The sequence below is a fragment of the Quercus lobata genome, chromosome 3, assembly GCF_001633185.2.
Source record: "Quercus lobata isolate SW786 chromosome 3, ValleyOak3.0 Primary Assembly, whole genome shotgun sequence".
NCBI lineage: Eukaryota > Viridiplantae > Streptophyta > Magnoliopsida > Fagales > Fagaceae > Quercus > Quercus lobata.
Window position 1 is genome coordinate 67,959,695 of NC_044906.1, and position 13,709 is coordinate 67,973,403.

At 33.8% G+C, this 13,709-nt stretch overlaps 1 protein-coding gene across 1 annotated transcript; it reads left to right on the forward strand.

The window, feature by feature from the left end:
• The first annotated feature begins 228 nt into the window (after positions 1-228).
• On the forward strand, positions 229-13,505 carry LOC115982574 (disease resistance protein TAO1-like). Its single transcript, XM_031105201.1, has 6 exons — positions 229-743; positions 6,808-7,896; positions 8,804-8,870; positions 8,940-9,217; positions 9,384-10,964; positions 12,510-13,505. Exons 1-6 carry the CDS (start codon positions 234-236, stop codon positions 13,158-13,160), a joined length of 4,176 nt encoding a protein of 1,391 aa, XP_030961061.1. The 5' UTR covers positions 229-233; the 3' UTR covers positions 13,161-13,505.
• The last annotated feature ends 204 nt before the right edge of the window (positions 13,506-13,709 follow it).

A 13,709-nucleotide genomic window follows, 5' to 3' on the forward strand; every position in this document is an offset into this window, starting at 1 on the left:
AGCTTTATATATATATATATATGAAAGTGGAAAACCAGTTGTAATAATGAATTAATGATTCCTTACGTACCTACTTTAGGTAAAATAAGCAGCAAATGGATTAATATTGGCAAAAAACCCAGTCCTTCTAACCATACATGAAGCACGCTTCGAAGTCCTTTTAACTTTTCGCACCATATACGAAGCACGCTGCGTCAAAAAGTCAAGAACACTGCACATGCAGTGAATTAACTATGGAGGATCAGAACGACGACGACGCCATTTCCAGTTCCGAAGTTTCCAGGCTCCGATGGCACGTGTTCTTAAGCTTCAGAGGCGAAGACACACGCGACCCCTTCATAAACAACCTCTACACCTCGCTCCACAACAAGGGCATTCGAGCTTTTCGCGACGAAGATGGGTTACGCCGCGGGGACGAGATAGCGCCGACTCTACTCGACGCGATCGAGGAGTCTGCGGCTTCCATCGTCATCATCTCCCAAAACTACGCGTCGTCGTCGTGGTGTCTCGAGGAGCTTTCCAAGATATGCGAGTGTAAGAGGCTCATACTCCCTGTGTTCTACCAAGTTGACCCCTCGGATGTTCGAAAACAAAGAGGACCCTTCTTTGGAAAACATTTTAGGGAGCATGAAGAGAAGGGAACTGAGAAGGAAAAGTTAATGAAGTGGAGGAAAGCCATGGAAACAGCTGGTGGAAAAGCTGGTCTTGTTTTCAAAGACAAAGACATAGACAGGTATGTGTGTGTTAATATGTATGTATATTATTCACAATTATGTGCTTTTTTATTTTTGTTTTTGTGATTTGTGTCCTTTTGAAGAGATATGCTCTAACGAATAATAATACCAACTAATAATTATCATGATTTTTTTTAACAGTGGAAACAACTAATAATACCAAAACCTATTGAATCCCTTATGTTCGAATTATTACATTTGGTTCTTTTTTTTCTTTTTCTTTTTTTAGATTGTTGATTGATTTGGAGACGTTGTGTTAGGGCTTAATTGTGTTATTGAGTTGAAGATTAGCTTCGAATTGTTCCGTGAAATGTGGCAAATGGATTTAAGATAATGGTTTTTGCGGAGTCTTTGAGATATGTTAATTAGTAGGCAGCTTTTTCGGCGTGTATGTCTCTGCACCTTGCAATTCTTTCTTTATTTAAATTAGCGGACTTTTTAAGCAACTACTGAAATATAATATCTGCACCTTCTCCTTTACTGTATTTTTTTTTTTTAAATAATAATTATAGTTTGGGGAGGGGAGCTGGAGTAGTTTGAACCCTGAATCTAGCTAAGAGTGTGCAACCAATTCGCCAGTTAGCTAAAACCAACTTAATACAACTCAACTTGACAATTTGGGTTGGTTTTTAAGAGTTGGTTGGTGGGTTAGGTTGGAAGTTGGATTATCAAAATCTTTTTTACTATGAGTCGGATTGGGTGTGGATTAGTAGACTCACAAATTTGCCTACCCCAACTATATTTAATATATATTTAAAAATATATATTATTTTATTTTTTTTATTTATTCTTTTATTTATCAATTGAGTTGGGATAGAACTATATAATAACCTACTAACAATAGAATAATAAAACTTGTTCGTGTTTATTTTGTTTCTCAACCGAGTTGAGATAAAACTATTTAATATCTTACAAATAAAATGAAATTTCATTCATTTTGATTATTTGTGCTGGTTTGATGCACTATTAAGTATTAATATAAATTTGTTGTTATTTGTATTGGTTCAAACTTTGAAGCGTTAATAAAATAGTTTGTGTTGGATTGATACTATACTAAGGTTTATTAGGTTATATATTGTCCTTATTTGTGTTGGTGTTGTATTAATGTTCAATTAAAAAACAAAATTTGTCCAACGCATGGGTCCAATCCGATCCTAGTGGATTGGATTCTTTTCAACCCGACCATGATGGGTCAAATTGAAAAAACCTCTCAACCCAACCCATACACACAACTACCTAGATCTATTGGAAATACATTCAGTACTAGTTGAGTACCAAGCTCTTAGTTATTGTGAGTTTTTTTTTATTAATACAATAACAACCAAGCCTTAATCCTAAATTTTTGGGATTAATTATAGATGCTTAATAAACTAGTCAAAGTTGGTCACATGTATTCTTTTTTGTCATTCCCTAGGTTACTTCCTAATTGACATGTCATTTTTTATTATATCTATTAATTTTTGGTCATCCTCTACCTTTTTCATTACTTTAACTTGAATGGATTCACTCATTCTCATTCATGCATTAATCTCTTTCCTCTTAATATTAACTAAATCATCCCAAGCTTCTTCAGAGAGGATCTAGTCACAATAGCTTTAGTTCTTGCCTAAGCAGGGGCAACTCCACATGTTTCTCACCAGTTCAACTCGAAAAAAAAATAATAATAAAAAAAAAAAATAAGTGTGTATATATATACACATACATATATATTAGTAATTTAACTTAAATATTTTTGCACACATTGACTTAAATTTTCAAAAACCAAACAACAATATAAATCAGCTCATCCGAAAACCAAACAACAAAATACATATCACAAATTTCTCTCTCTCTCTCTCTCTCTCTCTCTCTCTCTTACATTTTCTTTTGGTTCTTATTTTATTTGAGATTGTTGATTGAACTGGAGAAGGGTTTAATTGTGTTCTTGAGTTGAAGATTAAGTAACTTTGAAAGATTTAGTAACTTCGAATTGTTTAGTGGGGCAGAGGAGTGAAATGTGGCAATTGGCTTTAAGATGATAATCGTACGGAGTCTTTGAAAATTGTTAATTGACAGGCAGCTTCTTTAGCGTGATATCTCTGCATGTGCACCTTGCAATTCTTTAATCCATCTTTAGTTCTTTGTTTATTTAAATTAGCAGACGTTTTAGCTTTATATTTTTTTAATCATTTAAGCATCTACTGAAATATAATATCTGCATGTTCTCCTTTACTGTCTTCTTTCTTTTTCTTCCCAATTGACTCTCTCTCGTCTCTTTGTCAATAGGGGCAACCCCATTTTACAAGATAAATTTTTTAATAGAATTTGAACTCTTTGTTAATCTAATTTATATGTGTTGAGTTGATCTTAAAATAAAGTAAGTCCTATGAGGTGCATTTTATTATTAACAGAAACTAGAAACTGGCTCCTCTGAACTCTCAATGATATTCATTGTAGCCGTGGATATGATGTACAGGACATTATGATTTTACCCTCTATGGGGTTTACATAGAATCATGCAATGGAAACATTGAATATAATAAAACTTTGAACCAGTCAAATATCTCAATATTTATATCAACTCAACTAAGATTGAATGTGATGCATGTCTCTAGTGCTTCTTGCTCGCTTTTACATTTTAAGTTATCTGATAGTCTTTGTCTTAATTACAGGATTCACTTAAGGTTTTATATTCACAATCCCAAATAAAGTGAAATAATATTTTAGGATAATGCTATACATTTTATATGGGTTAAACTAAAAAATTGGCCATTACAAATCAACCCAAAGGCCCAAACAACAATAACACAAAATAGCCCAAAAAATTTAACAAAGAACAAAATAAAATAATATCCCTCTGCCAACTTAATATTTGCTTCAAATTGGTATCTTAGTAATCAATATTCAATTATCTCCCTCACAGATTGAACAGACTGAAACTGAAGTTAAAATTATTTTAGTAAATAATACTTGCAGGTCGTTATTCAATCACAAACACCCTATGAAAATATTTTTCAAAACCCTCCTTACAATTACCTTAGACTCTCTGGCTGTCTATGCTATACCTCTACCATAGCAGTTAACAGACCTGAATTTGAACCAAGGGCTAGTCCTTGTATCTTTCTAGGGTATCCTTACAATATTAAAGGTACAAAGTTCTTCATTTAAAAACTAAACCCATTTCTATTTCAATGTCAACTTCTATGAACAAATATTTCCATTTCCCCCTTAATTTTCACCTTTTGAAGACTCTACTCAACCTCGTCTTCCTCATTCCATTCCTATACCTACATCTACCTTTTCTTTTCAAGATTACTCTCCAGCCATACCGCTCTCTTTAAATCCTGTATCTTCCACACCAATTACTTCTAATGTTGTACCAACATCTACTAGTCAGCCTACTTTTCTGATTCTATTCCACATACTCAAACTACTCAATCTATTCCTCCATCTCAATCTATTCCACCTATATTTTAGATGTCTCACCTATAACACAAGCCCCACCTGCATCAGATGCTCCATCTGCACCTGCTACACCTTCTGAACCTGCTGCACCACCTACACTTGCTACACCTGAACCACCTGAACCTCTTAATCCACCTCTTAGGAGGTCCATTAGAAATATTCATAAACCCTCATACCTGAAATCTTATCAATTCAATCAGGTTTCCATTGCTCCATCCCCTGCTCTCTCTCCTCCACATCTCTTCAATTCTTTCTTATGACAAACTTTCCCCTAGTCACAAGAGTTTTTGCAATATGATTTTCTCTCATGTGGAACCTAAGTCTTATACTCAAGCTGTTGGCTGTTGAAATTGCAGTTTTATGGGCCAACAATAGATGGTCTCTCAACCTCTTCCTTCTTATAAAAAACCTATTGGTTGCAAGTGGGTTTATAAGATTAAACACAAGTCTGATAGCTCTATTGAGAGGTTCAAGGTTCGTTTGGTTGCTAAATGATTCACTCAAAAAAAAAAAGTTTTGATTATATAGAGACCTTCTCACCTGTTGCAAAAATTGTGTCAATCAAATGTCTCCTAAGCTTCTAGCTATTGCTGCTGTGAAATGCTCACAAGTGGATAGTAATTTACGGTGTTTAGAATTGTTGTTTAGTGCATGGGCTAGTGGTAAGTTTAGCTGAGTTCTAAACGATGTGCGGTGCAATTTATTATTAATTTTTTCAAATATTTCAATTTTTTTGCCAAAAATATTGTAGGTTAATTAATTGACACCTCATAATGTTTATAATAGAGACAACCAAGATTTAAATCCCCACCCCCAACTATATATGTATATATATATATATATATATATAATTTTTCATATAAAATTTGTAATCTTTAGTTATTTTATAGACAAAATAGAAAAACACTTAAGAGTAATGTAGTAATTTGATCATACTATATATGCGTGTATTTACAAATTGAAAATTACTTGATATAGTGGCTAATAGAGATAAGCTTGTTTCATGCCTACTAAAAAAATGCAAATATCCTTCAGCTTTTTTTTTTTTTTTTTTTAACATTCTTAACTATGTGTTACTAAATTTATTTTATTTTTCCTTTTTTTGGACTTGTTTCAATTTTTTTTAAAACAACTAAATTTGTGTAAATATACCATATTTTAAATAAATTATTTCTCACATTAAAAAAAATCAACTGTTTCTCATATAAATCTTAGAAAAATGATATTAAAATTTCATAATGCATAAAATAATTAATATAACAAAATAAACATATTTATTCTATTAGTAATCTTTCTAATTACTAAGAATAAATATTACAATGTTAGTTCCACACACACACACACATTTAATTACAAAATTAATTACAAAGAATTTACAAAGTTAATTTTTTATGGGTGTGTCAATTATTGTCAAAGCAACTAAACATGAAAAAGAATGTCATATTCAAAATTTATTATTATTCCGACTGAAAATTATTTCTTATATAGAGTTTATAAAAATACTCATATAAATTCATTTAATATAAATAATTAATGCACAACTATTGGTAATTAATATATGCATTTACTCTATTGGTTAATTCAATAAACTAATACTTCGCTATAAATACAAACTTTGTTAAAGTAAAAGTTTAAATAAAGAGAATTTCAAAAAATGCGTCACATGGCACAACTTCATGATCTCCAACATGAGATTTTTGACATATATATATATATATATATATATATATGTTGTTTACTTGGTCACAACGCCTGCAACCACACCTAAACTCGCACTTAATTTCACAACTTGGATGTCATTTTTTTTATTGGATTTCAACACTAACACAAGGGAACCACACAAGAATTTAAATAAAAAAAACTTTGAGTTCAATAATCACAAGTTTACACCTAAGCATGTTGTAGATTTGAGTGTAGAGTTGGGTGTATCCCTAGACTTTCTCTTCGTGTTTATACACTTTATCAACTAAAGTAGTGGGCTGTGGTCTAATGCAACAACAAATATTTGAGTTGAGTTGAATTGTTGATAGAACAATGTTATGGATATAACAAAATTTAAGTTTTAAGAAAAATCCTTCTTAACAGAGTAATGTTATGCACAGAACAATAATAATGCAGCAAAAAATAATTATAGTTCAGTTGAATTTTCATCATTATAGAGTAATGCTACATACACAACAAAAATTCCTAAGACATTTGTGCTTGTTATGAAAATTTTGTAGGTAAAATTTTGAAGCTATCATGGACATGAAAAATTATATAGGAAATTGTAAAACTTTATATATTTCAAGTCGTTGCGAGGTTTTTTTTTTTTTTATGTCAATATTTATGCGTTCTTTTTTATTAAATTTTGAATAATTTGAGTTTCCTGATAGCCACCTGAAAAAATTTTCTGGAGCTGCCACGGTCACAATATATTTGTTTCCCATATATTCTTCATAGTTGAACATCGATCATCTCTCAGAAGTGCCTAGAGTTTGAAGCACTTTATCATGGGCACTCGATACACTTTATCTATGTTTATCTCTACCATTTGACTGTAGATGTATTTTGTTATTAGTATCAGCCTTCTAGTTTGTTTCCTATGGACTCATTTATGTTTATTGGCAGTAATGAGGAACAAGCAAAGTTGATTCAACGTTTAGTCAAAAGGGTGTTGGAAGAACTAAATAGTACTCCACTGAATGTGGCTCCTTACACAGTTGGACTCGAGTCTCGCATTGAAGAATTGATGAGCTTGTTAGATGTTAGATCCAATGGCGTTCAAGTTTTGGGATTATATGGGGTGGGTGGGGTTGGTAAGACCACACTTGCGAAAGCTCTTCACAATAAACTTGTTGGTAGCTTTCAGTACCTCGTTTTCATGAAAAATGATAGAGAAAATTCTGAAGATGAAGATTTAGTGTACCTTCAAAACAAACTTATCAATCATATTTCTCCTGGTAAGCCTCCTGTGTATGAGGTTAGTTCTGGTATCTCTGCAATCAAAGACGAAGTTTATGAGAAGCGAGTTCTTATTATTATGGATGATATTCACAATGTAAGACAGCTTGAAGTGCTAATTGGGAGAAGAGATTGGTTTTCTGAAGGAAGTAGAATTATTATTACCACAAGAAACAGAGATGTTTTACCTGATCATCTTGTGAATGGGTTTTATGAGGTCAGAGAGTTGGCCTTCACTGAGGCACTACAACTTTTTAGCCACCATGCGCTAAGAAGAGAGAAACCCACAGAAAGATTTATGAATCTATCCAAGCAAATGGTCTCTCTTACAGGAGGTCTACCATTGGCCCTGGAAGTATTTGGTTCTTTTTTGTTTGAAAGGTGGAGAATAGAGGAATGGAAAGATGCCCTGCAAAAGTTGAAAAGGATTCGTCCACGCAATCTTCAGGATGTGTTGAAGATAAGCTATGATGGGTTAGATGTACAAGAACAGCGCATATTCCTTGACATTGCATGTTTATTCATTAAAATGGAAATTAAGAGAGAGGATATACTTGATGCATTGAAAGGTTGTGGTTTTAGGGCTGAGATAGCAGTTACAGTGCTCAGAGCAAGATCACTCATTAAGATTTTTGAGGACAATTCTTTGTGGATGCACGATCAGATTAGAGACATGGGAAGACAAATTGTTCTAGATGAAAGTCCTGTAGATCCTGGTATGCGAAGTAGACTGTGGGATCGTGATGAAATCATGAGTGTCTTAAAGGGTGAGAAGGTATGACTAATAGTGAGATACCTCGTCTTTTTCTTTTTTTTTCCCTATTCCTTTTCTGTTGAATTGCAAGTTGAAAACTTTTCCAAAAGGCAAATATAGAAAGTACTCATATGTTTCACTAAATGCATCATATTGCTATGTATAATCCTCAATGGCAATTAGCAAATATAGAAATATACTGACATATTTCACTGCATGCATCATATAGCTATGTATAATCCTCATGGGAAAAATGGAATACTGATGTTTGTGCTCCACTTGTTGCTTCATGCACTAGTTTATCTTCAAATTCCCTTCTCACTCTCAGGGTAGAGATGATAAAAAATGTTCAAGCTAACATCTTCAGTCTATACCATATAAGAATAGGAAGGATTAGGATCTTCTAGACTTCTATTGTCTTCACAAACTAGAGGACTTAGGATCTTCTAGACTTCTATTTCTTTCCACAATGAAATTATTCCTAATATTTCATGAATTAAAGGCTAAGATATATCATATCTGTAGTTCAATTGACAGGAAACCAAACAATTTGTCGAACCTGATTAGCCCTTAAATGGCCTACCACACAAGCATGTTCATATTGTTGTTTCCTCTACTTACAAAACACACACACACACAGATAGAGAGAGAGTGGCTAATTATTTCTGAGTTTGAAAATTGACAAGAAGAGATGGTTGAATCAAATTCCATCAGTTCCATATTTTACTGCCAAAAAATTATTCAAAACAAAATCTGAATCTGACAGTTTGACCCCATTCCTTAGATGTTCCAAGTTCCCAAGGAATGGATAATATTCTTATGTCCATTGTAATCGTACAGTTTTAACTTGATAACTGTTTGTTTATTGTCTCTGTTTCACTTGGCTACATTCCAATTTTTTAACTATTTTATACATGATTGACAATAGGGAACAAGATGTATAGAAGGAATTGTCCTAGACTTCGAAGGGAGGCCCATTGTTCAGGATCCAAGTGGTGAGAGAATTTCTAGGGAAAACCTTCAAAGAAGGCCCAATTTAACCTCTGCATTAACATACATGAAAGAATGGTGCAAGAAATTTCTTCAGGATAATGCGGAGAATGAGAGAAAGGTAGTACTTCACACTAAGTCCTTTGAATCAATGGTTAATCTAAGACTTCTTCAAATCAACCATGTGAGATTGGAAGGGAAGTATAAATATCTTCCAGCTGGACTAAAGTGGCTACAATGGAAAGAATGTCCTCTGAAAACTCTTCCTTCTGAATTTTTTCCTCGGGAACTTGCTGTCCTTGATCTCTCAAGAAGCGGAATTGAAAAAGTATGGGGTTCGTGTACTAGCAAGGTACGGTCCACAATTTGGATGTGACTGTAATAATGAGATTTTAATGAACTTGGCTGATGTGTTTTTGTGTGTGTTCTGCTTCCCAACCACACCCCCCCCCCCCCCTTTTTTTTTAGCAGTTCTTCATAATTCTCTTTTTTTAACAGTAAAATCTCTTGTTTGTCAGGTAGCTGAGAACTTGATGGTTATGAATCTCAGCCGTTGCTACAATTTAGCTGCTATTCCTGATTTATCTGGGAACCATGCCCTGGAAAAGCTTATTCTTGTGGGTTGCAAGAAACTGACTAAGATTCATGAATCACTTGGGAACATGAGTACATTACTTCATTTGAACTTGAGAGAATGTTCTAACCTAATCAAATTTCCAACTGATATCTCTGGGCTACAAAATCTTGAAATCCTTGTTCTCTCTGACTGCTCAAAATTGAAAGAGTTACCAATGAACATAGGAAGCATGAAATCTCTTAAAGAACTTCTTGTTGATAACACTGCTATAGCAAAGTTACCAGAGTCCATTTTCCGCCTTACAAAACTTGAAAAGATTGATCTAAATCATTGCCAACTCTTAAGAAGACTACCCAACTGCACTGGAAAGTTGTCTTCCCTGAAAGAACTCTCTCTTAATAATTCTGCTATAGAAGAAATACCTGATTCGGTTGGATCTTTGTCAAACCTTGAGATATTAAGTTTAATGTGGTGTGGATCACTTACTGCCATTCCTGATTCTGTTGGCAGTCTCATATCGTTGACACAACTTCTACTTAATGGTAGTGCAATCAAAGAACTGCCTATTTCTATTGGTTCATTGTCATATTTAAAGGAGTTATCAGTTGGAAACTGTAAGGATCTGAGCAAATTGCCTGATTCAATTGAAGGACTAGCTTCTATGGTTGAACTTCAGTTAGATAGAACGCCAATCACACATCTGCCGGATCAGGTAGGTGCCTTGAAAATGCTAAGGAAGCTTGAGATTAGGAATTGTAAAGATCTTAGATTTTTACCAGAATCAATTGGAAGCATGTTGGCTCTTACTACTTTGAACTTTGTCGGTGCCAATATTTCTGAATTGCCGGAATCCATAGGAATGCTGGAAAATCTTAATATATTAAGATTGAACAAGTGTACACAACTCTGTAAGCTTCCTTCTTCAATAGGAAATTTGAAGTCCTTGCACCATTTGTGGATGGAAGAAACTGCTGTAACAGACTTACCTGAAAGCTTTGGGATGCTCTCAAGTTTAATGATACTAAAAATGGCTAAGAAGCCTTACATTGAGTTATCTGGAAACGGCATGCCTAATTCTATTGAATTTCCTACGTCTTTCTCCAATCTATGCTCGCTAGTAGAATTGAATGCTCGTGCTTGGAAACTATGTGGGAAGATTCCTAATGATTTTGCAAAGTTGTCATCATTGGAAAGTTTAAATCTAGGCTACAATAATTTTTTCAGCCTTCCGTCTAGCTTGTCGGGCCTTTTCAATCTTAAAAAGCTTTTATTGCCCGACTGCAAAGAGCTCAAGTCTCTCCCTCCACTTCCCTCAAACTTGGAGGAGGTGAATGTTGCTAACTGTACTGCATTGGAAAGTGTGTCCGATCTTTCCAACTTGGAAAGATTACAGGAGCTGAACCTTGCAAACTGTGAGAAGGTGGTGGATATTCCGGGCCTCGAATGCTTGCAGTCATTGACAAGGTTACACATGTGTGGCTGCAAAGCATGCTCTTCTATGGTTAAAAGAAGACTGTCTAAGGTTCTCTCTCTCTCTCTCTCTCTCTCTCTCTCTCTCTCTCTCTCTCTCTCTCTCTCTCTCGTTGACATGAACTAGGATTTACACACACTCACCCAAGGGTCTTGAACGCACAACCTTATCCTAAACCTTATTCTTACAAAGAGAGGTATTTGAGTTAGAATTCATATTCTAAAAGTTGTGTTTTTAATGATCCTCTTATAAAATGTATTTATTAAAATACATATTATAATTCCTAATTTTGCCTGTTTTCAATTTGATTCTCAAAGGTCAATTTCAATCAGTAATCTTGAAAATTGTGTTCAACGTGGTAAAACAATAGTTTTGATCTTTTCCTTATTTTTAAATAATTTAGAAAAATTCTTCTAAATAAGATATCAATAAAAAAAAAATTTGTTAAAAAATCACCAAAGCAATGTCGCTATAGTTGTCACTTGCCACCCACCATTGTCAACCAAAAACCATCTTCTCTCTTTGCCAAAAGATAGCCACACCCATACTCCATCAAAAACACTAAATCAATACAATATCTAAAAGTTAAGTATTTAACTATTTATTGTTGTCACACTCCTATTAAGCTACATTAATGTTGCATTTCGGTCCACTTTCGTCCACTCAATCCATTTTGGTCTATTCCATTAATTTTGATCCAACCGGTCCATTTATGTCCATTCAGTTCAATTTGGTCACTTCAATCTACTTCAGTTCATATGGTCTACTTTAGTGTCTACTTCAATGATACTTTGGGATAAGAAGTTTATGTAAAAACAAGAGCTACTTCATTTACAATTATTTCACCTTCTCAGCATAATGTTTGTAGGTTACTAATAAAATTACATTTTTTTTTATGTTATTAAAGTCTTGTATTTTTTTTTCTAATATAAATAATAGATTTTCTTATATCTGTTTCCTTTTTAAGCCATTCAATACGTATAAAGGATGAATGGTTTGTAAGAAGCACTAGAAACAAACTCTTATTATACATTACATCATTTACAAAATATCTAATCTTATATAATAATTGAATATCAAGTGCATTATGTTTCCTTTAAAAAAAAAAAAACTACTAAATTTAAAATACTTTCAAATAACAAATATAGATAGCTAAAAATATATTGTATGAACTATACTTTGTTATAAAATTATCACATCATCTTAAGAATAGTTTGAGAATAACACTTACAAGTTTCATCTACTATTTTTATTTTTCACTTAAAAAAAAACAAATTATCAAACATTTCCGTGCATTGTGCAAGTCTATGACTAGTAAATAGATAAAAGCAGCCATCAACTAACTAATACTCACCAAAGCCGCCACAGCTGTTGTCATAACCTATATATCCATTGTTATAGATATCAAAGGTCCAATTCTAGTTTGGTCCTAATTCTATTATATATTCTAGACCGGGTTCAAAGTATTAGGACTTATTTGTAATGCAAGCAAAATAATCCTAATCCTATTTGTAGTGTAACGTAACAGTGACTAAATTCCACTCCCCCTGAAAAAAATGAAATAGTCATATTTCTTGGGAAAATATCTACTTGCAGATTTGTTTGAGGAACATACGCACTCTTAGCATGCCTGGAACCAAGATTCCAGATTGGTTTTCTCGAGAGGGGGTTAGATTTTCAGAACACAAAAACCGTGAGATCAAAGGTGTGATAATATGTGTTGTTGTCTCTCTCGATCTCCAAATACCGGATGAGTTAAGAGATCAACTCCCTATAATAGCAGGTATAAAAGCAAATCTTGTCAAAATGAATAAACCTTTATTCACTACAATGCTGGAATTAAAGGGAGTTCCAAAGACGCATGAGGATCATCTGTACTTATGTCGGTTTCCAGATTGTCATCCGATAGTTTCTAAGTTGAAAGATGGTTATGAGATCAATGTTATAGAGCATGACCCACCAATGATTAAAGGGCTTAAGTTGAAAAGGTCTGGGATTTATTTGGTTTTTGAAGGTGATGATGATTATGAAGGAGATGAAGAATCATTAGACGAAAGCCAACTATCTATTTCAGAAAAGCTATCAAAGTTTTTCAGCTGTCTGGAAGAGGAAGATCACACCTCTCAATCTGATTGTGTAGTTGAAAGCCAAGTGCAAGCGATTGAGGAAGAAGAAGAAGAAAGAGAAATATCTGAGCCTGTTTGGTGGGACTTTCTGAGGCCTTTGCATAGGTGTTTTTGCCTATAAAAAAGAGAAGCTACCTGCAATCCTTGACTCATCTGCTACTAGTGCTACAAGGCCAACATCACCTTTCAGGTAAAATGCAGCTTGGATTCAAGCATTTTGACCTCCAAGCACGCATGCTTCTGCTTGTGAATTTCAGGCAAGGGACTGGGTCTCCTCCACACAATGTATAATTCCGGCCATTTACACAGCAATGATTAGAATGGCAATGTTATACACTCTACTTTCCCAGTCAAGATGGGGTTTGAGATGAACTATAACTACCAAAGAATTTGTGAAAGACTACTGTTGTATCTATTTGTGTGTGTGTAAAATATAACAAAAACACTAGGTACCCTATTTGGGACTTTCTCCAAGAACTCATATTTTGTTTTGATTTCCATTTTTTATATCTATTTTCTGAATTTGAGAACCAAAAGCACTAGGTACCCTATTTAGGTCTTGATTCTTAAATATGAAAAAGAGCTACAATTTTCATTGATATGCTCGTAACCATTTTCCACAATTTTCAGTTATTTTACAAAAATGCCACCCAACATAGTTTGCTAAAAA